This window comes from Neopelma chrysocephalum, unplaced genomic scaffold (genome assembly GCF_003984885.1).
Source record: "Neopelma chrysocephalum unplaced genomic scaffold, ASM398488v2 Primary Assembly neopelma1_26, whole genome shotgun sequence".
Taxonomy (NCBI): Eukaryota; Metazoa; Chordata; class Aves; order Passeriformes; family Pipridae; genus Neopelma; species Neopelma chrysocephalum.
The window spans coordinates 2,076,334-2,103,734 of NW_020897695.1; the positions used below are offsets into that span (position 1 = coordinate 2,076,334).

Below are 27,401 nucleotides of genomic sequence, written 5' to 3' on the forward strand. Positions count from 1 at the left end.
ATTTTCTTGTTTTATTTTCCAATTGTCTAACACATTTCTAAGCAGTGCAAATGAAGAAAAGATTCTTCCTTCTCCTATGAGCTAACTAAATGCTCAGGGCAAATCCAGGCAAACATTTTTTTAATGTACAACAGTGTCTGAAAGTGCTTTCAGTCAGGAGAAATGTAAATATCAGAACTTGCTTAATTGCAAAGACTGAAAATAATGTAAATATTTAATGTAGTGCATGACTTTGCAACATATTTATAAGGTGAGCTGACCTCAAGAGTTTCCTTAACTACATATAAGAATAGCACCTTTTATCTCATTGGAGTTAAAGGAGAGCTCATTGATTCAGAATATTTCTAAAGTGTACATAAACAGTTTTCAGGTATTAAATCTTGGCCTTAATGTAGGGTGTTATAAAATCAAATGTAACTTTAAGCAGGCCTATTTTTTATAATAAAATTATGTTTAAATAAGAAAAAATATTAGCTGCTATAAAGTAGCAAATTTTATCCATCCTGTTAGAATTGTTTAAAAATGCATCAGTTTTTTGGCTTAAGTAAATTAAAATTTATCAGACTGGATGAGGCAGGTGCTGCCAATGGCCTGTGTCTTTCCATCTGAGGGACTAAAGGTGTTAGACAGTGAGTTTGGAGTGGGCTTTTCAAGCTTGGATTCTGACAGGCCTTAGACAGAGAGACCATTTATTACCCTGGCCAGGAAAACAAGTAAGCATTGTGGAAGCTGACAGACTGTCCATGAAAAGCAGAGACTATTTTCTTGACTCCAGGGTGGGCTCAGAAACCCATCTTCTCAGGAAGGAAGAGTTGACCAGGTTGGAAACAAAGCCACATCTTCATCTGAAGAATGAAGAAATGCCCTGTGAGAGTCCTGGTGGCTTGTGGAAGCAGATGGGTGCAGAGCCTACATGTGTGTGTTATTACTGTGACTGTGGCTTATCTCTTTTGCCTGTTCCCTCTGCCATCCAAACTCATCTTCATCACCTTCTCCTTCATCTGAAAGGAGCATTTTGGGCAGTGGGTGATGTAGCAGCAGCAGCAACAGCCAACATGCCAAGGTCCATGTGAAGTAGGGAGAAGAGGCATGTAGAGTGGAGAAGAGGATGTGTGGGTCATGGAGAAATCCACCATCAGCTCATATGTCCCTTACATAGCAAAACTAGCATTGGTAACACCCACCACAGCTTAGTCACACTTGTCCTTGTGAAGCTTTATTCACCTTTTACACTGCTAATGCAACAGCAGGTGAGTAAATGACCAAAAGGAAGCAACTCAAAATGAATAGTTCAACAACATCCCTGATCTCATCTGAGCTGCAGTATCAGTTGGGCCTTTTCTCTGGGGGACATATTCCCTTGGGAAAAAGCCAAGAAGATTGTTATGTTTGGAGAAAATACCATTTTTCTTTGCTGACATTCCTCTTTAAGAAAAAGGTGTTTCGAAGAAAAGTTAAACTCAGCATATTAAGCCTTCCTCAAATGGATGTGTCACTTTTATTGGAATTCTAATTAAACATGGACTCATAAAAGAGTATACCTTCCCAATTTAAATATAGCTAGCTCTCATGTCTGTATGATTCCAAAACTTATGACGACAGATTAATGACTAGACTGAAAGTCTGTCATAACCTGGTAGGATAAAGCTAATCCAAATTGACTATATGCCATGATTTTGTGACACAAATTTATTGAAAAGTACAAGAATAATTAAGTGGAAATATAATGGAGGGAGCGTTTTTCTGAGGTCTGGCACTGTGGGCAGAGCCTGCCACCTGATATGGTTGGTTAGAATAGCAGGTCTAGAGTAGTAACACATTTTTATGCTACTTTTTAAAGAAACCATGGCTCAAGTAGTCCATCACTAAAATTCCTTCTGAAAAAAATCATGACAGCTTTGGCAGTTTTAAAACAGAGGTGCTTTGTTTAACTGGGTGACACTAATTGCAGGTAAGAGCTCTATAAACACAGTTCTTTGTTCTCTGGAAGCTGGACAACATACAATAAAACTCTGGCATAACAAAAATGTCATCTATAAATAAACAGAAAATAACTGCACTTTAATTGAACATGGATAAGAAAATAAGTTAGGAGCACTTAAGCTTAACTTTGAGGCTTTGTTTTTTCTTTCAGCAATGCTATTGAAAAGGTCTTTGGAGTACCTCCATCTGGGTCTTTCGGTGGTGTTACTTATATACAGGCTGAGCTGCGCACTGAGCAAAGCTAGTCAACTTCCTAAACTCAAGGTCAGTGTTCTGGTGCAAATCACTGTGTCTGCTTAAGACTGGCTACAGGTACAGTGCAGGTGTTTGATCTAATGATGACCAATATTAGAGACAGCGGGGTCATGTCAGCATTATGTTCTGTCTGAGTCAATCCATCCTAGTAAGAGACTGAAGTCAGCTTACAATTGGTTTCAAGACAGAACTAGGATCCTCGCACAGGTCCTGTACCCCTTCATGCAGACATACCAGCTTAGTTAATTATACCTGGATTTGCCTGCCTTATGCCTTTCCATTGCACAGAGGTGATGTATGCTAAGAGATGTTGCTTTCTTAGGTTGAAGAAAGAGTGGTATCTATATTTGGTATCTCTATACCAATAGGTATCTATTGGTATAGAGAGATCAGACTATTAGGAACAGATTAGTTAATTGCAAGTATTATATAAACTACAGGTGAGATGCAGCTCCACCATCTCAGCTCATCATTTATCTCTGAAACCTACATGAAGCTCATCTATGCTGTGTATACAGACTTCTCATAGTTGGTGGAGGGAGTGGTGCTATTCCAGAGGATGAATTACCACAAGTAGTAGATGCCTATGCTGTGTTATATTGCTATTACAGAATAGTTTTTTAGTTACTTGAAAATGCCTCAAGTATCGTAGGTACAATATGCTTTGTCATTACTTTACACACTGTTTATGATATCTGGCCTTGATATATTTCAGATACTTTAGTACAAACAATATTTTAAGTATTGCCATATTGAGTATGAATGTAGAACCAAAGAAACAATCTAAAATGTAGAAGTGTTCTGGTTTGTGATTAGAAATACATGTTCTGTACAGGTGAAGTATGTTTGGAATGAGTGAAAGAAATGCATGCAGTAGTAGTCAGCATGGTAGATGCAGCTGTCCTGGCAAGTGCTGAGGTACTACAGCATGAGCACTTGTAGAGCAGGCTGCACTTTGCCTTCGAGGCCAATGTTTCATCACCCAAATGCAGAGTGAGGGAACAGGTATGCTGTTCCTGTTCATCCTTGAAAGCCTGAACTTAAACCATTTCTTACCACTTCTGCATAAGGGCTAACTCCAAGTCACTGTGAAACAACTCCCTCCCTCAGATCCACCTCTCATTTCACTGTGTTTTGGAAATCCATCTGCTGATAGCCATGATGGTGGTGAAGAAGCAGGCAGTGGTCTCCTTGGATGTGATGGGTTTTAGGAGTGTGAAGAATGGTGGCTGTGTTTATGGCTATGTTTATGGGATATTTGCAGTCTACCTCAGGGGCCAGTTTATTGAGGTTGGTTTTCGTGTGCCCTTTTATTCTAAACCCCATCCTATAGGCCAAACTATATTTTAATAACTTGGGACAACTTATTATAACTGTTCTTTTGTAAACAGCATGAACTCCAATGATCTGGATGTTTTCACAAATTGTATTGGCCACCAGTCACAAGTTCAGTAACAGCATCGTTGTGTGGCTGACACCTCTGTGAACAACTGTAGGAATTTGCTTTCCTTCAGCTTCTCCTTTCTGCTTGCACATCAAACCTGCTACCCCTTCTTGCCCTCCGCGTTGCCCCAAGCCCGGCGGAAGAGGGTCAGGGCAGCTGTCGGGCTTTAGATCTGCGGCGAGCGGCAGTGCGGGAGCGGCTGTCGGCCGGCAGCAGAGGGAGCTCTCCGATGGGGAATGGCCCGGGAGACAGGGCAGAGCCGAATGTGCTTTAGCTCAGCTTTTCTCCCGGCCTTTTAGAAACTAAACGAGCCCGAGCCCTGTGGCCAGCCCACCCCTACCGAGCTGACATATACAGCGCTAGGATCCTTTCTTTACCGAGAAGCAATATGGCCAATGATCCTAACAGTCCCCAAACTGGGATTATCAACATGACTTTAGCTCTTTGCCGGAGGTTGACACTGAAGCGCGTGCCACAAAAAGGCTGCCCAGAGATGGCATTTGTGTGGAAATATTGACTGTGGGATTTCAGTGTAAGAGCAGATGGGCCATAGGTAGTGTTAGCAACGGGGTGCGCATTGCAGCTTGTACATCTCGCACATTCTGAGCATGAGACGTAAGGTGAAAGGCCAAGAGGCTGTAATTACAGTTGCAGGAACACAATTGGAAGCCTGAATGCTTTCCTGGGGCCAGAAAATATGCTTGTATTATTGGGGATGAGGGAAGAATATAAAAAAAGGTATTAAATAAATTAATTTAAAAACCCAAGTGTATTCTGAGCGGATTTTCACGCTTTTGTAATTGCAGTACTTACTTACATCTCTCTTTTCAGCAAACAATTTACTAAGTTTTCAAATAATATTTGACTAATATTTAGTTTCTTCTAAACTACATACTACAGAGCAATAACAAAATTTTAGGATAACTTCTTAATAAAACAGAATCAAACAAGGTAGCTTAGTCTTAGAAAAGCTGAAGTAGCTGAAATACTGGGAGCTAAGTAGCTTGCAAAAAGAGTGGTAGTAAGAGTTTTGCAACATGGACATAAACATGAAGTTTTATGTGCCTTTCTTATATTACTGAGTAGTATATTTTAAAACTCTAGTTTTCCCTGGAGTCGTGAAGAACATTAAATATGTTGCCAAATGGAAATATGACTGTTTACTTTAAGTGTCACCTGTAAATTAAAAATGAAATAAAAAATCAAACTTAAAAGAGAAATTCATTAAATTGATATAAGCCCAAGTGCATAAGTGCAATATCTCACTCAAATGAAAAAGCATAGGGCAAGAGCTTTTCTGCTGGAGACTTTTTGGCCTCCCTATATAGTTTTTGTTCAGCATTTCTAAATGGTATAATATAAATACTTACAAGTTCTGGGCATTTTCAATTACTATTGTTAGACAGAAAACCAGCTCCAGTTTCTTCAAACCTTATTTCATTGAATGTGTCTGAGTCATAGGAAAAGTCATTCCATCATGTCTAGAAACTGTTTTTACTCAGAGCACTTGTCAGGAAAGAAAATAAACAAGTATTAGTTCCTGCCACCATTCATTTCAGAACAGTTACAACCAATATAATTAGGGCTAAGACTTTTTTTTTTTAAATAGGTCTGAATGAAAAGATATAAGATTATATATGTCAGTTGCTGAACATTTGGCATGAACAGCTTTTCCAACACTTGCTCTGGTTATTATAAGGTTTGAGTTCTAAATGACTGCATTCAGCAGCAAACCTGTCAGGTTGGAGAGCATTTCATTAAATGTTTGATCTAGAAATTTTTAATCAGTTCACAAATAAAACAAATTATTAAAGCACTACATCAGCTGTAGTATGTGTAATTGGGATGAACGGGTGATGTAACTGGTGGGGAACAGCACAAGCATTCTTGACAGAAGGCCTGGAGCTACAGAACTTGTTACCACTGGAGATGAAACAGAGCCTGAGCCTTAACCTGTATCTTGAAAATGGTAAGATGCACCTATTAAAGGCATTCCCAAATAACCTGGTGATAAATCACATACCTTGCAGAGAAGCATACGCCTTGGAGAAGCTGGGGAGGGATCACCTTTTAAAATACCCTGTGTTCGTAAAACAACACTGGGATGGAGCGTGTGCTGAAAGCACAGCAGATTTTATTTATAAAAGGAAAAATAAGAATTTTATATTCTTAAGCTTTTTGCCACAGTTCTCTGTCCTAGGTGAAGGCAAGTCTGTAAGATCTGCTTTAGGAAGTTATCTACTGAAAACTATTTTGTGATTTCAATACATTAATCAGGGGTAGTAATTGTAACTGTGCTGAAATCAATGGACCTATTATTACTTCTGTAGGAGGCTCTGATACAAGTAATATTAACATTTCAGTTTGAAAGCAGCAGTTCTTTTAGCTACTCTGGTTAGTGAAATTTCTGAAAGTGGGAGCAATAAGGTGTTGCAACTAGGCTAACAATTAAAAGGGGTGCTAATTTATACATAGAGATTAAAACCCAAGACCACGTAACAATCAGATACAGTGTTATTCTGCACCTCGAAGCAGAATGTTCAGGGTGGTTTTGTTTAACATTTATATCTAGACTAGAGATACAAAACTTGTAATTCTTAAGTTTTCTTTCCTTTCTTTGAAGAGTTTAATTCAGGAAAGATAATACAGAAGTGGAGAGTTACATTTTCTTTGGAACTCTGCAATAAAGCTAATGTTTCATGGCTGACAAGTCTGCCCTTTGTCACTCTGTCAGCAGAGACTGTTGCTGCAGGTTTGTGTGAAGTGAAGTCAGTGACTGAGGTGGGTCAGTGAGTATTCCCATCATCAAACTCAGGGGTGAAATCTTACCCCCATCCAAATCCTCAGAAATTTTACTACACTTTTCAGGGGAGATAGAACTTTGCTTTAAAACATTAGGTTTGGCAGCAACAAGGGATCCCAGCAATCTGCATGTCATAGGGGTTACATGCCAACCAAACACATGTTGGCTTTGTGTTGGGATGTCCATACAAACTTTTGAGTGTTTTCAACTTCAATCACAGATAGAGAAACTCGAGGTAGAGAAACTCGAGGTAAAGAAACTCGAGCCCTGTTTCTGATCCAGAACCTCACAAGTCTGAAACAGCAGGAAGAGAACTATGTCTTAAAATCGCAGGATCTGTCAAGGTTAAACACAATCCTTGTGACAAAAACTCAATGCAACAACCAGCCCTGGCTCTTGGTCTCTAGACACACATGCTAATGCTCATCACATGGGAAGGCACCAAAGAGAAATGAATGCAATTTTTGGTCAAAAATCTTTCAACTCCCAAATTTTGATTCTGTTACAGGTACTAGGCTTTGGTGGTGCCTCCCTGCAGGGTGAGGGACCTGGAGATGTTGGAGCACCAGTCTCCAAGGCAGGAATGGTGCTGAGGGGTTATTTTTAGGTGTCTTTGGCAAATATGTCTTTAGCACTCTGTAGGATAAGGGGATTAAGAGGTTTTATTAATTGATTTAAGATGAAAGCTGGTTTGGCCATGGTTCCCTAGGCCACAAGCAGCTCCACCTCTGTGGCTCCCAGCCCTGACAGAGGTGCTGTGTCTCCCTCCCACTGTGTCCTTCTGGACCACTGTGGGGACAGAAAATGGGACTAATATAATTTACCCTCACCTTCAGTCTTTATTCCTGCTGTACCTTTAAAACACAGTGTGTCTTTCTTTTTTTTTTATTGTAATTTTATTTTTTTTTAAATTTTATCCCTTACCTTTTGAACAGCAATTTATATCCTGTGTGCCTTATCTCAGGTAAGATAAAAATAGTGGCTTCACTCCATCAGTGTAATCAGTTGTATTCATATCTCTGATTGTAGACTTGGCTCAGAGTTTGCATTACCCCATACGGGCTGTGTCTGTGCAGGCACACTCTACAGATACTTTTAAAAACTACCAAATGTTTGAAAAAAAAAACCAACTACATGATGAGAGAGTAGTTTTTAAGAGATGTTTTAAAACAAAAAATTTAAATATATTTTCCTTAAGGTTACAAGTCTTTAAAACTTATCTCAAATTGAATGACTTAGACTACTTCGTCTCATTGCCACATTACTTTCTAAACACGCTCTGGCAAAGTACAAACCAGTGCTTATATACACTGGAAAAAGTTCCCATTAACAGAGTGAAAAATTGTTGTGTGTCTCTATATATGGTAAAAAAAATATAGAATTTGCTGCCTTTGAAGAAGGATGAATTCTGTACGGCCAGGTGTCTAATAATATCCCCATTAGCTCTGATCAGTTCATTTCTTCCCTGATACCCTGAAGACCTCCCCACATGGTTTGCCCGGCTATTTTCTGCTCCACTTGCAATGCCAATACGTCCAAAAGAAATTAAGCTCCTCAGGAAATGCTCAGCTCCCTGTTCCAAAATTACTCTTTCTCTTCTAGAGACACTTAACAGCAGCAGCTTTCTAGACAAACTTTCTTTCTGTGATTTCATTCCTGAGGCATTGAGAGCTTCGGCATTTATTTGTGCATATATTTTAGTAACTCACAACACTTCTTCACTATCTCTGATCATCTTACCTTGTGTGTCCTATATGTCCTCCCCAGTTGGCCAAAACTGGGATGCAAACACTGACTCAGCAATTCATAATAAAACTTGTATGAGAATCACTGAGTCTAGGATTTCAGAATGTCACTCTTTTTTTTTTCCCCTTGCATTTCCAGCAGGCTTTTTGCCATCTCTTAGGCTTTCCACAAACAAATTGATGCCTCAATCAGTCACAATTACATTCTTTTGTTCTACATTCCTGCACACAAATAAGCTGTTACATTTCTGTATTTTCCTAGGTATTTTTGCTAAAGAAAACCAGCTCCATTTCTGTCTGACCACTTAATTTCCATTCTAACCCTGTGATCTTTATAGTGTTGTTTATTTCATGCTACCTTGTGCTGAGTGTCATCGGATCTTCTGGAGAGAGTTGTGTCGTTTTTCTTTCCTGACATCAGCTATTTATCTTCGCTACTAAAACAATACTTGAAACCATTTACAAGTACACCTTCAGAAAAACAAGTTCTCCCTCCTTCCACGATGCACCTTTATTTCCTAAAGGCGTTTCTAGTCAACCTTGCTGTAGTTGAATGATTTTTAGTAGTGCCATTTGCTTAAAGGAGCTAAGTAATCCATCCTGTATATTTAAGAACATTCATCTTTTCTAGCAGCAGAGACTATGAAAAGCTGTTTTATTCTCCATTCTGATTATTCTTTAAGCTCGGATATGTCCACTCCAGCTATACAAGTGGGGACAATGGGTACTCTGTGCCTGGTTCATATGGCGGTTATTAAGGAAAAATTCCCTTGAATTTAAGTTGGGATTTCATTGAGCCAGAAGGATGAGATTTAATTTCTATACTTCTCTGTTATTTGCTCATATAGACCCCCCCCACACACCCATGCTTCCTTGTAATTTATTGATAGGTCTTTGTGAGACTTTTATGCTGACAAATATTCTGGAAATTTACTTTTATTGTTGCTCTTATAAATGAAACACATAATTTTCAAAAGAAGTAGTAAATTTATTGTTCCATTCTGCATCAGGAAAGTGTGAATTGCAACTTGTTTATTTACATAATATGTTATTCTGGTAGCTAGTGCTGCTATTAGTGAAGTTCAGCTATGTCTGAATAAGTGTCTTAGTTGTGACTTCGTGCACATGTAAGAAAAACCTCTCCTTGGAGATTTCACTGCATTTTACGTACCTTGTATTTTAGAAACCTTTTTTAATTTGCTTGTCTTGAATATTACATTGCAAATCTAACTGTTGCATAGAGTGTGTTGCTTGATACGTGAGGGGAGGGGAAGGAGAAGAGGAAATCAGGTTCATATGTGCTGTGTCTTTTGTCTTACTTCTCAATTTTCTGTCACTTTCATATGTCATTTCTTCTTTTTCATACTACTATGGTGAAGTTTGGAGACAAACTTAATGCACTGTAAAATAAATTAAATGCACTGTAAAATAAATTACTTGCAAATATTTATCTTGCATTATCATCTAAGATTAATGAATGTCTCCATTTTTAAAGTGAAGATATTTGCATGTTTCTCCTTTTCAACCAAAGAACAAAATGTGCAAAAAAACCTTGCATAATTAACAAGTGAATCATTGAGAAAGAGATAAAGTTAAAACTGATGTATTTTTTAATACCAAGTATTGAATATGCTTCAAAAATACAATCTGGAATTCACCTACATACATGTACAAGTTTTGTAAATGTTTTTCTAGGAGTAACTAGGAGAGACATTAATGCCTGAGTCTCCAAAATATTTGCAAGCTACTCCAAGTATTTTGCTGTAATTTTTTTCCAATGTAGTCACTTGTTGGACCCTGCTACATTTTAATAATTGATTACAGACGCGGGATGAAATGTTGGCCCCACTGAATCCATGGGAGTTTTCCTATTGACTTCAGTGAAGCCAGGATTTTACCCATGGGTTTACAGCAGCAGAACACAACCAACCTGGTTCTGTACTTCAGCTAAAATAAAACCCAGGACATATTCTCTGTTACAAGAATGACAGCAAAGCTGTAGCCTTTCTAGAAATGGTTTTGTGCGTCTATATGCTTTTGATTAAACAAATGTTTTTGCACCTGTTGGGGTAAAAGCAATAAAAAGTCAAACCGCTGTTGTTGTTTTGGTATGTGTATCTAATTTTATAATACATACTGCAGTAGTTCATCCTAAATTAAAAAATTGGAAGTTTACTTTTTTTTCCATACGCTAGTAATATAATCTCTAAGTCACATGTGAAAGTACCGTGTAATTTATATAGTCATGATGTCAGCAGTATATTATGTAAGTTCTTGGTGGCACATGAAGTTTAGTAGTGCCGACTGATTTTTGTTTTACTGAATGTGATTTTTAGTAATTTTCTTCTTGAAAAAAATATTTTTTAGCCCTTGAGTTGCTATGGTTTTATTTTTTCCTGATAGGGCTGCTCTTTACATGTGTCTAAACTAAATCACACTAAAAAGGCATTATTAACTTTCTTTACTGATATCTGTGTGAAATGCTGGCAGTGCTGCATGGCAGCAAACACTTTACTTCTCCTGCTGTAATATCACAATTACAAACTTCAGGAACTGCTGAAGTTATTCCTCGTCATCTCCTTCTCAGCTTTTCGGCTGGAAAATAAGGCAGAAATTTGACTCTCCCTGCACAAAGCCTATCTAAGCAGACTCTGCAGAGAACTCAAAGAGGGGTTATGAATCCACAAACAGTGGGGAGGCTCCATTACAACCCCTCTGCAGCCCTCACCTGTGAGATAAAAAATGAGACCCTGGCAGTTCACACTACAAAGTACCTGCAGATTCTCATGCAAAATACTTTCTCGCCTCTGTTTTGAGCAGCAAAACCCATGAAGTGAGTCAAAAGAAGGTGAGAATGAGCTATCTTTATAGCACAGAAGAATAACCTTTGTATCTCTGACGCTCATGACATCCCCAAGAAGAGAACCAGTAAGAGAGTGTTAAAAAAATTAAAATTAATTGCATCTAAAATATCTGTAAGATCTTTTTGCCACATGACCCCATGAATTTTATCCATAAATACAGATGTAATGTTGTTCCAGTCAATTCGTAATCAGAGATGTGACCAAATGAGACAAATTAGAATTTATAGAAGAATTTGTATTTTTTTTCTGCTTAAATATGGTTTCTAAATTAGATTCTCAGAAACATAAAAAGATGTCATATCTTTCACCTCTTTCTTCTTACTTCATTCTGTTCCTAAGAGTAAAAAAAACAACAACCCATCAACTAAAACCAGACCACAAAGGACAGTCAGAGACCAAAAATCTATATAAACCTCCATATGTGTCTAACTGGAGTTATACTACTCAATTATTGTTTATCAAGTCAGTTTTCCATCTTATGCACTAAACAATGATATTATAACTAGGAGAATTCCAAAAAACATAACACTGAAAATGGTAAAATGAATACAAAAGAAGACTTACAGGATCTCTATGGAGGAAAAATAATATGAATAATTTTGTTACCTCATCCCAAAACCTCATGAAATAATGGTGTCTGCCTGTGAAGGACTCAAACCATTCTTTGAATTGTTGTGAATGTAGAAGGAAATATAAAATCTCTCTTTGTGGTCTCCTGGAATAGAACACATGGCACTCAGATATGAGGAAGAGATCATTTAGGTATCAGGGATCAGAACCTGCTTGGAAAACCATTGGGTACCTGCTTGTTCACAAGAGTGGAGAGTTAAATGGCGTTGTGTAGCAGAGCTGAGAGAACATGTGTGCTTCACACAGGCGTCAAGAACAAACTTACACTGAGATTGGAAGGAGAGGAAGTTGGTCAAACACAGCGTGCTGCCTAAGCAGGGATCACTCATGAATAGAGCAAGAGAAATGATGAAAAAAAGAGGAGAGACAACCTCTGTCTTGTAGTTCTGGGCCTTGGGTGCATTCTGGCTGTTCTCACTAGGTTAAGGAGGCCAGCACACATGTTTCTGCATGAATTAGCTTCCATCTGGGTCTTATCTGTGGGAGGGGCTGTGCTTCTCCATTTTCCTGACTATTTTTTTCATATGGCTCAAGCACAACCCATGGCCTCTCTTAAGTTTACTAGGAGTAAGGGGAAATATGGAATAAAACTGATTTTGGGTAACTTAAGAGTGAAAAGTCATCATTTTAAGTATTACTTAAAGCTCAGTTAGATGTACCAAATCAACACATCTCAAATATTGGTTAAAAGCCTGCAGGTCTAGAGTGAGCCTCCTTCCACCAGCTAGCTCTGTTGCTTCTCAGTAGTACACATTGGTTTTGTCCTACAGACATTCAGCAATTTAGTTCAGACAGGGGAGTTTGGTGTTAAGTGACTTGATACTTCACAGGCGGCCTTCCAGGAAATGGAAAAAAATGGCAACGTTTCTGGGCTGTGGCTTCTGCAGCACAGATGAGGCAAAACACAGAGAGCTCCTGCTCATCCAACTTCAAGTCACTTTGCCTTTGCAGATAAATTCAGTCAAAGTGAACATAAATCCCCTATTAGATCCATTTTCAGTGCGCACATACTCTGTAGGAGTGCCAGAGTTTAGGACATCATTCAGAAATTGGAGAGAACTAAGATTTCAGTTTGCTGTTGTAAAAACTAGGAGGTAATGCTAGACATCTTTATTTCCAGAAAGCATAGAACTGTGGCAATTAGTACTGTTGTTGGACTAAGCATGCTCCCATGTAAATCCATGATGGACGGATACTATAGATGGATGTAGAAGCCTTCTCTTGCAAAACATTGTTTTACTTTGCAAAAAAGCTCTTACTGAGACCTGTGTCCCTTTATTTTATATCACCTGCTTAAGACACAAATGTCATTAAGAAAAGGTGAGACCGTCAGATGACTGGGTGAGGAGACGTACATAGAGCAAAGAAATGCAGATATGATTTGCTTGGTATCCCACAGGACTATTTCATATCCCTGTGATGGATCACACTTCCTTTCCTCTCCAGCCCATTTGAGAAATGATACAGTTGAACAGGAACATGACTTACCATTTATATTTCAGCTAATAGATGTGGTTTTTAAATGTTTAATACTATTTAGCTTCTGGTTAACTCTACTTATTCTCCAGTTTCTGTCTCAGCTTCAAGACTAATCTGGTACTTCCTAGTGAGCTCCTGAAACCGTGGAGAATACTTGGTTCTCTTTGCTCATATCTCGTTCAGTCTGTTACTAAAATAAGGAGAGATCTGAACAAAGATGTAATAATTAAGAAATTGAGTGTTTCATAAAAACACTAGAATTACATTGGTTCAGGATATCGCTGGGATTATTATACATTAAATAGCAAAATTTGTACCCCCTTTTAAAATGCATTTTACTACCACCACGGATTAAAGCGTATGTTAAGATCTAGAAATCAATTTTTCCCCTTACCATTTAATTTCTAAGGCTTCACTTCTGTGTGACTAGTATAGATCTTTGCTGAAGAGTAAAGAGTCCTGAATTACTTTTTTTAAAACTTTTTTTGTGGGTAGTTTCACATGATAAATGGGGAGATCTGAAGTTTTAGTAGCATGTAAGAAGGTGAATAAATTACTGTTCGATTAGACTAAGAGATATTGCTGAAAAGTACTTGTAACGAGATAATTGCAAGTGCCAAAGCTGAGAGTAACACTCAACATTGGCAGCAGCTTAGTTAAACATGTGGTAATGATGTTAGAGGAAGAATGGGTACGTAACATATTCAACTGTACCAGCAGTAATTATTAATTTTATGTGACAGCAATAGTGGCTTGCTGAGACTGATATTTGACATACAAAACTCCTATAATTATTTTAATATCTTTACTTCCCAATGATTTTAATGATATGACAAAGATTTTAGGTGTTTGCTGAAACAGCACTACTGTCGTTTGCTATCAGTCAAACAAAATGTCATTCTAACTCATTTCACTTCAAATGTCTGAGTAGTTTTCATACCGATTAAACTACTGCTGTCAAGAGTATGTTCTTTTTTTGGGGTTTTATACTTACAGAATAAAACTGACAAAGAAATATCTGAAAAACATTTTTTAGAATATGTAATACAGGAAAGTATTTAAGTAGGGATTTTGCCATCAGAAGAAAGCAGCTGTATAAAAGTTTAGGTATAAAAATAGAAAAGCAACATATGACTTTCTACCTTTCAATTAGTTTATGAAAAAACAGGTAGTGCCTCGTAGTTGATTGCTCAGTACTTTTCATTATAACTTTCTTCAATTGCCTAAAAACATTGCCAAGATTTGAACCATTCAGGATGGAGTTTTCCATGCCAGGTGCCTGCCCTAGGCAGGATTATTTTGAAAAGCTGCTTCCAAAATTCAATCATTCCAGAAGCAATATTCCAGAAAAAGGAAGTTTCCTTGCCTGACATTAACCCATAACTCACAAGTCAGTATTTGTTTGGTTTTTCTGTTAGGAACATATAGCGCTTTTGCAGCAGGAACCTGAAGTTCTGCAGAATGATCATTTTGCTGTTCGAGGAGGTGCCTTTTATTAGCCTCTAAGATTTGTTCGAATTTGTCCCCCAGATAGAGCATGTTCTCAAGTTACGGCTTGTCAGCTGAGCTGTGGTAACTGACTCTGCATACATTCCTCATTTGCCAAGTAGAATATGCTAATTCAAACCACCTTTATAGGAGTTCATATTAAAGAGTTGTTCTTCACAGTGACAGCACACAAGCAAACATCAGCTTAACCTGAAAGCAGCGACTTTGCAGGCAGAGGAGCTTCTCTTGTCCTATCATCATCCCACAGTTTAAATAAAGAAAAAACTTGGAAGTTATGTTTTCTCAATGTCTCTTCTCTGCTCAGTGTCCTCAGGCTGGAGGCATGGACACATTTTCTTCTCTGTGAACTGCTCAACCATCAGGCACTGAAATGAGCATAGAACAGAACAAAGCTGCATCTCATTGCTCCTTTTTACATCCCCATTCAGAGATCAGAGTGGTTGCCTTAGGACAGAAAGAAGGTTGGTAAAAGGCAAGAGAAAAATGGAAATAGAGAAGTAAAGAGCTGGAAGAGGGAGGAAAGCAACAGGATCTGAGGGTAGCAAGTGAAGCAGAAGTTGGGCATGGGGGAAAGCAATGATATGCGACACATATTGCAGCAGATTTCAACCTCAGAGGAACCACTGACACTATTCTATACTCATTTTACCCCCAGGACTACAGCTCATTTCAAGAGTCAAGAGTCTCCCCTTGGGACCTGAGACTCATTTCAGGAATCCAGAATCTCTTTGCTCTTCTGTCAATGAAAACCAAGGTAACCACCTATTGAAGCATTTGTCACCACCCTCCCAGGGGCAGGCACACACAAACTGCTGCCTCAAGCAGTCTCTTTAAGTAGTAGAGACTTGTCCAGACATGTACGTGGCAAGTAAAGTTACTGATCTGAATAAAGTGGCAGTTCTTTTCATCTTGATTTTAGGATTCTTCTTTTTTTTGTGCACAACACCCTGGACAGGGCAGAAGGATGTGCAGAATGTTCAATTCACGAGCTGTAAACAAAATGTATTAACCTACAGTGAACACCCAAAGGGGGGCCACTTGTTTTCTCACTATAGTCTGTGTACAAGTCACACAGGGTCTACAATATCATTCATATGAAAGCATCACCACTAAGCAGAAAAACTATAGCAAATACTTCACTTAGCATTTTATTTCCTTCTGTCGACTTTGACATAACTGAGTCTTACTACACAGGTAGCTGGGGGATTTGGGCCCTGTTATCCTTGACCAGCATCTGAATTCTCCATTGCCACTTATAGTTTGGTCTCATTGGGAAACCTGGAGAAAAAACCCTGCTGTGATCCTAGAAAACCCATCAATCAGCCACAGTCCCAGCTGCATCTCTGTGAGAAGTGTGAGAATATAAATTGTATGAGAAAATCTCAATGAGAGATGCAGAGCTGCTTCCCGCATTTAAATCTTTTTTTCATGGCCTTAAAAACTGCTGTGTTTGTGTACGCTAAAACCTTTCCTATGAGACAGAAGTAACTGCAATTATTAATTTAGTCATCTGTGTAGTTTATAATTTCAGGACATTTAGAGGTAAGGCACTTTGCACTCAGGATGCAGTTTCCAAGGATAATACCTGACAAAATGAAGGTTTACAGTGACAGCAGCATTGAGCTTTATCCTAAGTAGTTAAATGAGTTCAAAACCTATCATCAGTCACTGATAGGATCCGCTTCTCTATGCTTAAATCCTGCATAAAGTGCCAGTGAATTGTTAAAAGCTGAGGATGATTATTAGACAGCCTAATATAAGCCTGCAAAAGAATGGTATTATTGAGAGTAAAGTGCTGTATTATTGCCATTTGTAAAGTAGTTCCTGATTTTGGCAGTACATGTTCAATTACTCTCTCCTCTGTTAATGGAGGATATCAGATAAAAACCAAACCAAGCAACATGTTGCGGATTCTAAGACCCTTGGAACACTGAGGTTTCCTCATGAGATATCCCAGGCTTAGGTGCTAAAACACTGCATCAGAATTAAGTCATACCTCCTGGCATGAATCAGCTGCTAAATACAGTTAGTTATCACGTGTATCTTTGATACGAACACCTCCTGCATAATTGCAGTGTGGACAGCCAGGTACCAAAGGAGCCTCCAGACCCAGGTGCTAGAGGCACTGCTGAGGACCATTAGGCTGAGAGTAAGGGAGTATTCTTAAAACAAGAAAATCCAGAAAAGGAGGCACTGAAGAAGTTACAGAGTGGAATAATAACTTTGTCACCGGTAATCGTCCCAGACAACGACATAGGCACGCTGCCAAATAGATGCAGAATGTTTAAGCGCTGAAGAAGCAGTGAGACAAAGGTTCTATAATTTAAGATTCTTTATGACTGCGCTGCCCCAGCGCCCCTGGGTCCGCCCCGGCACCGAGCTCCGCCAGGCGGACACGCGTGGACCGAGCACACCTGAGCAGGTGGACAGCGGCGCACACCCGCAGGGCTGAAGCTTTGGAAAGAGCTTTCCCTCCTTCTCGGACACTGCGCTACTTATTAGAGATTTCCTAGATAAAAAAACAACCAAACAAAAAAGCCGAAAGAGTTCGGGGCAGCACGAGTCGAGTCCCGGCTGACCGCGGGCCTCTCCCGCGGCTGCCGCTCGGCGGAGGCTCAGCGCCTGTGGGAGCTCGGCACGGCCGGGGATCGGGATCCGGCTCCCCCTGGCTGCCCGCTGCCCCGCCCGGCTGCGCCCCTTCCTCCCCGGGTGTCGGTGCCAGACCCCGCGGCCGCGGCTGCCCGGGGGGCGGGACGCGGTTTCCAGGCTGACTCACGCCCGCCCCGCCCCGCGCCCGGCGGGGCGGGACCGCCCGAGGCCGCGCCCCCGCCCCGCGCTCCTGGTCGCCCCTCTCCCCCCCCCGCCCGGCACGGACCGCAATGATTTAGAAGTTCAGGAATCCCACGTGACGTCACGGAGGGTGATGTAATGCTTCTCTAAATAGAACGTATTGTAACCGTCCCTCAGTCCAACGTGGTTCCTCCGGCCGCGCTGCCGGTCCCGTCCCCGCCGCGCCGGGCGGTAAGTTCCTAAAAATACAGGGCTACCCCGGGAAGGCGCCCGGCGCGGCGCGCGGCGCACCCCGCAGTGCACTCCGCATGGAGCGGAGCGGAGCAGCAGTGCCGGGGTGCGCGGCTGGGGAAGGGGCAGCCTGCGGCTGCAGGGGATCTTCCCTCCGCCACCGCATCTGCTTCGGAGGCAGCAGCGCCAGTCCCCGCCGCGCCACTGCCGGCAGCGGGGATCCCGCCGCCCCCCCGTCCCCGCCGTGCTCGGGGAGAGGGGACGTGAGCGACCCCCGAGTCCCGCGGAGGGTCGGGCAGAGCAAGGCAGGGCGGCAGGGGACGGGAGCGCAGGGTCACCGAGCCGCGGGTTAGCCGGACTCCCCTCCCACACTTCGGGGAGTTTGGGAAGTCTGCGTGTTGCTTCCCGGGATGGGCTGGGGTGGGATGCGGCGGCTGCCGCGGGGCGCAGGCAACACCCCGCTGCGTGCTGCCCCGAGCGGAGCGGGCGGGTGGCAGCTCCCGTTGGAGGGGCCGCGGAGCCCCCGCGCCCGCGGCGGGATGGACGGCTGCGGGCGGCTCCAGCCCCCGCGTGTCCCGGCGGCACCCGGCGGTGACAGCTCGCGCGCTGCCCCGCCGTCCCCTTTCCCCGCAGCCCCCAAACTTCTAGACAAGTTTCGCGGTGGCGCCCGGGATCCCCAGAGGGCCGGGACCCGCCGTCGGTGGCCGCGGAGCGGTGCGCGGCCGCCTTCCCCGTGAGACATCCCGGGTGCCGGGCTGCTGCCGGCCCTTACGTCATGCTGCGGGCCGGTGCGGGGCTGATACTCCTTTTCTGATGCCGTCGGGTGCGGGGCAGGGGAGGAGTGCTAACAAGGTCCCCTCTCTGCAGTCTCGCTCACCCTTCTCAGCCCCTCTGCTCCACTCATCCCCCTCCCCAGCTTCGCGTCCCCTCGCCACTGTCCTCTCTTACAGGGGTCTCTCTTCCCCCAGCGAAGTTTTCAGGACGATAAGAGCTGCAGGAGTGTAAAGGGAATACTTGCTAAACTCTGCCTCCTCTATTATTTATGTCCAAGCATGGTGAGTGATCCCTCATCTCCAGGGCTCAATATTAGCTCTACAATCGGAAAGAAAGAGGTTGTTTCAGAGATGGGGGTAGGAATAAAGGAAAATGAAATGTCCATATGTTGTTTGGTTTTTGTTCTTTTTTTTTTTTAATCCAGAACGATGTGGGAAGTGACTTAAGCAGGAAGATTAGAAGATTTCCATATATTATCAGTAAGAAACAGTGCTTAGCTAGATGAAATTGAAGCTAGAAGAGAAGCGTAATAGTTACTGTGAAGCATCTTTTTTGGACTTTCCTTGAGAGTGTGCAGTTTTTGGAGGGATACTCACCCACTGGCGTGCACTAGGCTTTCCCTGTCTGGTCATTTGGACAAGCAGCAGTGTGTCAAGTAACAGTGGTGTCGGAAAACTTTCTTGTAAGACACTGTCATGCAGAGATAATCTAGAAACTGGACTAAAAGAAAATTGAGAGGTGGAAGGTGAGAGCCGAATGCAAAAACATAGCATAATTTGTGGGGATTTTGCTGAAGGAGTTATGCTTCCATAAATGTATGGTTTATTTTCAGTATAAAATTGTACAGTGGTGAAAATCCTTGCTCAGTAGTGTGTAACTTTCATGTAGTGAATGAGATTGTTGCTATCAAAAGCTCAAAATTCTTTATAAAAATGGCTAAAATCCTTATTTGTGACTCCTTAATCCTAAAGGGAGCTGTACAGGTCGCAAAGCACTAGGGAAAACTGTGATTAATGATCAGTGATTAGTGATAAGTGATTAGTGGTTTTATTCAAACTGTTACCTCTGACCAGAAGCACACATCAGAGGATTAACAGGCTCTTTAGATAAATGCTCATTAGTGGAAGGGGGAAAGCAAAGATAATAGGCATGCACACAGGGACAACTTTCTAGGAAAATCATTCCTGTCTCTGGCATAATAAGCTCTATTAGCAGAAAGGCTCTTTAATTTAAAAGTTGCTTTTATCTTGTAAATCAAAGATGGATGTAGAAGTTTGCTGCGCTATTATAGCCTAAATTTTCCCATATCCACTAGATGTGGATTATCTCGGTAGCGATATTTTATTAAAAAAACCCCTGCCACAATTGAATCTGTAAGAAACTGAACATTCCCAAGTGCTAAAGCCCTGCATCCCTGAGGCATCTGCTCCCAACAGGCAGAGCAGCTAACTAGATGGCGCAGTCCTGATCTCTGTGAGTATATACTCCTGGGTTATGAACTTAGCAAGTAGCAGCTTGCTAGGTGTCCTTCAACACTTACAACAAAGTTGATTCTGTGCTGGGTTGGAGGCTAGAAAGTGCTATGAGTTTGTAGTCACATTTTCCATGTCAGTTAATCTAGGGAGTTTAAGGCTATTGGAAAAATTAGTCTCATTTACTGAAAGAAATGGTGAGAGAAAGAAGAAGAGAATGAGAGAAGGGCAAATAGCTACAGCTTGGGACATAACTCTTGATTGAACTGTTTTTTACTGCTTAGATGAAGTACAGCTCTGATAGCCTTAATTAATGAAGTCTAAAAGCTCTCGGGAGTTTTTCCCCCATCTATCTCTGGCAAAGTGAGAGTTGTTTTTTTTTAAAAGTCACTTAAAAGAAAAAACAGTTGGTGTGGTGGTTGAATGAAACAACTTGGACTTGACTGTACCCTACAGATTTTGGTAAGAAGCCTGTTTTTATGATAACTAACCAGGGATTTCTCATTACGCTTTATCATGCATGTATTATGAAGAACTGGTATCTACTGCTGTCGATAGACTTGGGGATGTTTCCTCTGTCACGTTAGTTTACAGGGGATTTATTTTTGGTTTCATCTGCGGAGATCATCAAAGTTTCAAAACTTTAAATGAAACACTTGAGTGTAACAGGAAATAGAAATAATGAACTTATGGCATAAAAAGAAACTGCTGTAATCTCCTATTGTTACATCTTTAATTGGAGACTCTTAGGAATAGTCAGACTAGTGCTTAAAATCAAAAAGTTTTGTAATAGCATATAAAAAAGGCAATAAGCGTTGTTGCCAGTCTAGAATATTGGATGGCACTTTTCCAGGATTAAAATTGCAATAGTTTAAAACGTTTACACATTTAGAACAAGCAGAAACCTTTTCCCCTCACCAAAACACCCATTTATAGTTCAGCTTCAATTTATCAAACTCTAACTCTGCTAATTTAACCCGGTGAATGTCTTATTTAAAGAAAAGGTAGAAGTGAGATTGTATATGCCATTTCATTTATATCACCATTTACCAAAATGACTTACACAGATAAAGAGTAATAGGTGCTTTTTTAATTTGATGTTCACATCTTCACTTTGAGAATCTAAAATGTGCTGCAATCATTTACACATATCCTGTGCACTGCCTAGGAATCTCCTGTAAAAGACTGTTACAGTGAGAGCTAGAGTTCACTCTGGAGTTGATAAGAGAGAGGCAATCTCCCAATGCCTTCAGAAGGTAGCTTTTACGTACTAAATCTTTCAGCTCTGTGTGGGCAGAATCTCTGAGCTCAGTAAGTCTTGCAGGATGATTTGAAACTGGGTTATTAAGTTGTCTGCTCGTGGCTCCCTTTAAAAACCTGTCTCTGTGCCCTTAATCAAGGCACGAGGATCTTAAATATTGGAGGAGCTCTTGCAAGGTTGTTGTTGCTTTTAAAACAATTTATTTAATCAAGGACTTTACTCTTTTGTTATCCTGTGTCTCTAATTTCTGCTGTTAATTAACTTTCTGGATTTCCTATAAACCTGTTGCTTTGAGGACTTATACCTATGTTAATGTATTATTAGCTGTCTTTTGAGCTTAATTATAATTTCAGTGACTGTCTTTCTTATAAACTCTTTATTATGAGAAAACTATTTCTGAACAAGATTTTGCAATAGAAGAAGAGCAAAACTGTTTCTGCTTAAAACATTTTTTTAAATTATTCTTAAGGACCGTATGATTTATTATTGGAACAAACTGGTATTTTTTTCTCAAGGCCCACAAACACTGATTTTTCTTGTAACTCATTACAGGAATACTCTACTCATCAGACGCAGTCGCTGGAAACACAGATAGATGTATAAACCAACAGGTATTTCAATTCTTCTTCATAGGTCCAGATGATTCTTTTGCTTTGATGTGGTTTTGGTGATCACATACTAACCAAGTTAATGGTAGGCATATATAATTAAGCTAGCCTATTTGGCCTAATCTTAATTCATGTATTACTTCTCATTGATATGAATACATAGGAGTCCTGGTGGAAATATTTAAAATGCTTTGAGATTCTGTCAGTCATAAATACTGACTCCAGGACTGATCAGACAGCTTGGCAGGTCACTCTGCAGTATTTCAAAACGATTTTTGTTGATTTGCCCTCTCTCTGTGCTGCATGCTATTTAACCTCTGAAAAAAACCCCCTTATTTCTAAGTATATGATATATTCTGCTCTGCAATATATAATGCTCCAGATCTTTTAGGCCTCTAGCCCTAAAAAGGATTTTTAAGGCTTCTGCGTTTCTCCGCCTTGAGAAATGATCAAAGTTGATCATAAATTTAAAGCAACAGTTTGGAATAAGAACTATGAAAACATTTTTTCCTCTTACCAAAACTCATATTACTATGCTAATTTAAAATTCTTAAGGTGTAGTATTCTCTGACACAGACAAAACAGTTATCTCAGACAACATCTTATCATGCTCTATTTTAACAGTAGCGACATTATAGCAGTAAGTACAGAAAATAGCTTAACACGTAAAACCAAAATCCTGTTATGGAAATAAATTTTTTTTTTTTGGTTACACATACAATCAAATAAATCATTTAAATTGTCCCAGGTGTACATAACAAGCACAATATGACATACATAAAATAATTGTTTTGCTGATGCGATAAAAGGACTTGTTGAAGCAGATAAGCTGTTGTGTCTTTTTACATCCAAGGAACTGTTGTATTGGTTTGTGTATTGATTGTTTTGCTCTTATTACGGCTCATGGTGAAGGGACAATCCTGAAACTTTAAAATAATAGTTCCTCTACTATTTTTCACTAAGATGTTATTTTACTCTGTAATTAAAATTACCAAGAGTCAGCTTTTTTTTTTTCATTAGCCATTGCATGGGAAATGCAACTGTTATTTGCCCTTAGAGAGTTTGGAAAGGGTTGGTTGCACTGGTTTGTAAGTTTCTAGATTGTGATATCAAATGCTATTTCATAAACAAAAAGAGATTTTCTAAGGATTTCGCTGAAGGCTGTAGGATTTTTGAAGTAAAACATTGAAAGCTTACAACAATTTCCTTAGCTTAAAAGATGTTTTGCTTTTGGTTCTTGTTTCCATCTTATATTTTTTTGAGAGCTTGTTCAAGAAGTCAGTCTCACACACAACTTGAAACGCTGTCATCAGCAGTGTTTGTCTAGGTGTGCCATTTTAATAATCTCATCCTTTGAGCCAGCTCATGTCGCTGTCATGCCACCCTGCCACGTAAGGTGATTTGAAGGTGTGGGGTGCAGATCCACTTAACGGGTGATAAAAACGGCAATGTCTTTAGAAGAAGACAGAAGGAATGAGATTTGAAATTAATTGGGAAAAAGTACTACAAAGCCTCTATTACCTTTGCTAGCTGATTCTGCTTTTCTTTGGCTCTGAATGTTTTCATTGCTCTTACTAGGGTACTGAGACCTCTGTTAGCTCAGGAGCTAACGGACGTGGTTTGATCTCACCTGCATCTTTCTACCCCACATAAACTCTACAAATAACTTCTATTGCCTTTTTAACGTCTGCAGTGTTTTCTCAAACAGCTTGCTTTAGTCTCATCTCAATTTCTTTCCTTGTCTTTGGGTGCCACCACTCAATGAACATTTCAATGCAGTTGAAGTGCCAATCTCAGTATGTTTGTGTGTTTTAAAGTTTTTTGTCCAGGGATGTATTGAGTTTAAACTAGTCATCCTTAAATACACTGCCTAACTTTAATACAGAGAAATGTATTTAATTAGGCTGATTTTTCTCATTTAGAGGAAGCTGCCTTTTTGCCTATTTACTTCGTGGGCTTGTGCTTTCAGTTACTCTTTTATTGCATATAAAAGAGTGTTGTTCATCACCACCCTTTTCTTATCTGTTTGCAAGTACTGAGAAGTTAATTTGACTTCTCTGGGAAATTAACCTGGACCGGTGGCTTGTAGATTTAATATCTGATTTTTTTTCCTCCCAGCCAAATGGAAGGAATGCTAAATAATATGTGATGCTCAACTCAGGGGGCTCTGTAGCACAGTAAATGTAATCTGAGATTGGGTTTAGGATGCATTCTATGAAGTGGCTACAACAGTAAGCACTAAATTAAGATTTTACCGTATTGTACTCTCTCTCTTTTTTATTTTAATTGTCCTTTAAATCTTTCAGTTCTGGAGTGCTGAAAATACTACCTGCAGAGTAGTATTCTGCCTAAGTAAACACTCAAAGATATGGATGATGATATTAGTAGGTCACTTGGTCATGTATTGATGCTGCAAACCAACTGCCAGTAATTCTGTCATGGGTGAACTAGTTTACCATCGTTCACAGTCCAAATATACCTCTCACTTAACTTTTTAAAAAACTTTTATTCAACAGCAATAGTCCGTTGCTAGGTAAGGAGCTACAAATTACAAATGGCTTCAAGTTGTGCCAGGAGGGGTTTAGATTGGATATTAGGAAAAATTTCTTCATCAAAAGGGTTGTCAAGCATTGGAACAGGCTGCCCAGGAAAATGGTTGAGTCACCATCCCTGGAGGTAATTACAAGATGTGTAGATGTGGCAGTTGGGGACATGGTTTTGTAGTGGATTTGGCAGTGCTGGGTTAACGGCTGAACTTGATGATCTTAAGGGACTTTTCTAACCTAAACGATTCTATGATTCTGTAGTAGTAAATCATACCTCCACGGGTGCTACTCTGAATTAATTTTAGCCAGTTGGTTAAATCTGAGCTTGCTTTTGTTTCTGGTTAGGTCAGTGAATGAGTTTGTCACTAAATATTTTCAGGCACCCAGCAGGAACTCTAAAGGTGACCTGATCGCAAAAAGCCTGGAATTGTGCCTGTCCAGGAATGGCACTGTCTGTATTAGAAATTTGGGCTTGCCAGGACCTCACGTATAGGAAACTTCTCTTGGGATGATTGTAAAATACAACCTGAAGAAACTAAAAGTAGAGCAATGGAGTAGAAAAAAGATCACCAATTGCTCTCGTCAGAAATGTCTTTTATTACCTGTTGTTTAACTTAATTATTGAATGAATGATTTAGGTAGAAGAAATCTTTATTAAGGGTTTGTCGCAATTTCAGCCACCACATCAACTTCCTTTTTGTAACATAAAAAAAAAGCTCCTTTTGCTGGCCATGGTTGGAGGGAGAGTTGGCATTTGCATATTTTTTCCGAAGGTTGAAGAGATCGAGATCAACATCTGTAGAGACTTTGATTATTTTCTAGAGAGTGCACAAAATGATGGAAAAGAAGGGATTCTGTAGTTAAAAACAAGTTGAGGAATTTTTCTTCTTTTCTTACTTCTACATCTGTAAGGGTATCTGTGTAGCATTTAAAGGTTGTTTCATACCCATTATTAAATAGAGTCAGTGTAAGTTTCTTTTACTGGATGTGCAACGGAAAAGTATTTAAAAAAGATAGTGGGAGAAAAAAATGAATGATGTAAAACTTAAATCACTTTCTACAGTTCCCATACTGTTCTTTCATTCTTCAGTGCTAATAAAGCAGCTCATGGACTCAAGCTTGAAAATAGGTTAAATTGAAGTAATTGATGGTTTATCACAAAAAGTGAGAGAAAGCAGTAATTTAACTATTTTGATGAGAATCTTTTAAAGAGAAGTTTCTCTAAATAATTTTCTATGAAAGTAGAAAGCATCAAAAGAGCCATGGGTTTTATGACTGGGTAAGGAGAATTACATTCTTGTGGATTTAAAAAATATCGCAGTAGAGCCTAGTTCTCCACTCACCCCAATACAAATCTGGAGCAACTCTATTGAAATGTGGAGTTACCAACTGCAGTAACACTCATTGAGAAGAAAATTAGATTCACGGGGTCTATTCTGAATGTAGCCTATCAGTTGTGCGCTGTGCAAATCCCATTATTAAAGTAATAGCCTTACATGTCACATTAAGGACGGCTGTTTCCCCAAGATGAACACGTTTGTAGCTTTCCTCATCTTGTGGCTACTTTTTAAGGGGGCAGGGGGATATTGGGAATACTTATTTTCAGCTCAATTAATATTCCTTCCGTGCACTCTCCTTCCTCTCACGCGCTTTATGTGTGGGTGCGCAGTCTGCACTCTCCATCATCTATCTGTCTGTGTCTCTTTGGCTGTGACAGTCTCTACTCAGGCCTCAGGCTTGCATAACATAGATGAAAAGCCCACCAAGATTTTCAGTTAAACATGGCAGGATATAATTCTGCTCCTAAATATGATGTACATTTTCACTCTTAATGATGCAGCTGTGAATTGGAAGTAACACCTTAGACTTCAGTTATGATTTATTATTATGGAGTTTTTGGGTTTTCTTTTCAGTTTTGGAAAAAAAAAATAGATAGAGGGGGAAAGAAGTAGGGAGGCAGTGTAGCTCGGAAGTTTTAATAAATTGGAGTATTTGTTTGCAGCACTGGAAAGCAAGATCCAGGCCATTCCAGCATCTTGCACAGTTCCCAAGCTGACCTGAGAACGAGAACAAAGTCTTTGCGAAATGGGAAAGAATAGCATCAGTGCCTGAGCTACTCTGATTTTTTTTTTTAAATAGCAATCAACAGGGAATTTTGGGTGAAGAAAAACACTGTAAAGAGTGATAAATAGATAGTGTCCAGTGTACAACCCCCACTTTCCTCAGCCCTAATCATGTATGCTTGCTTCCAGTTTTCTTCATTTGGCCCAGGATATGTGAGGTCAGCTCTGTTACTTTTGAAATTGATATAAATCCATTGACTTCTCTGAAACTGTGTGGAGTGAGGGTATGGCCCACTGTTGTTTACTAATGGCACACAATGGGCAACTTCTGTGTATAATCTTTTATGAGAGGATAGAACAAATATTTTTAGGCCTTTATAACAACTCTGGTGTGCAAAGGTTCTCTGGACCCTTAACAATCCAGAGGTTAATTTAAAAAAAAAATGAAACAAACCCACAACTATTATTTCATTGCCAAACATTTTTAAAAAGCACTATTTATGTAGGCCCTATATAAGCACACATTGTTTTATGTTCCTTCTGCTGGCTTTGCGTTTGACTAAACCATTATTCTCAGAGTGCTGCTGTGCTGAGATCATCAGTGATGATGGTGTGAAAACAAACAAGTTTTAGCATGAGAAGTCACTATATAATTTGACAAGGAGGTTGTCAGCACCAAAACATCCACATTAATTTCATCTCTGGTCAAAGCAAAATAAAAATCAGATGGCTAGTGGGAAACAATACATTCTTAGGAGGAAGGGAAGGGGACTGGATCTAATTCTGCAAGGTGCTGTGTCAACCAAAAGGAGGACCCATCTCAATTCCCATTGAAGTCAATGGGCATTGAGGGCACTCAGGACTACTGGCATTGTGTCCTTTTTCTCCAAAGTTTAGTAAAACTGCTGACATGAAACTAAATTCCTTATTAATTCAAACTGCTA

General features: G+C 40.0%; 1 protein-coding gene across 6 annotated transcripts in view; it reads left to right on the top strand.

The window, feature by feature from the left end:
- Positions 1–17,654: 17,654 nt before the first annotated feature.
- The window catches only part of CREB5 (cAMP responsive element binding protein 5), a 256,578-nt gene continuing 246,831 nt past the window's right edge, over positions 17,655–27,401 (top strand). Inside the window, exons 1-4 of one of the 6 annotated variants that reach the window (XM_027675303.1) lie at positions 17,670–17,733; positions 18,684–18,788; positions 18,932–18,986; positions 21,793–21,851. In XM_027675303.1, coding sequence (XP_027531104.1) covers positions 18,786–18,788; positions 18,932–18,986; positions 21,793–21,851 — 117 coding nt within the window. In that variant the 5' untranslated portion in view covers positions 17,670–17,733; positions 18,684–18,785. Of the gene's footprint in view, positions 17,734–18,683; positions 18,789–18,931; positions 18,987–21,792; positions 21,852–27,401 lie in introns of all 6 variants that reach the window. The other 5 variants (XM_027675304.1, XM_027675305.1, XM_027675311.1 and 2 more) reach the window with 5 other exon arrangements.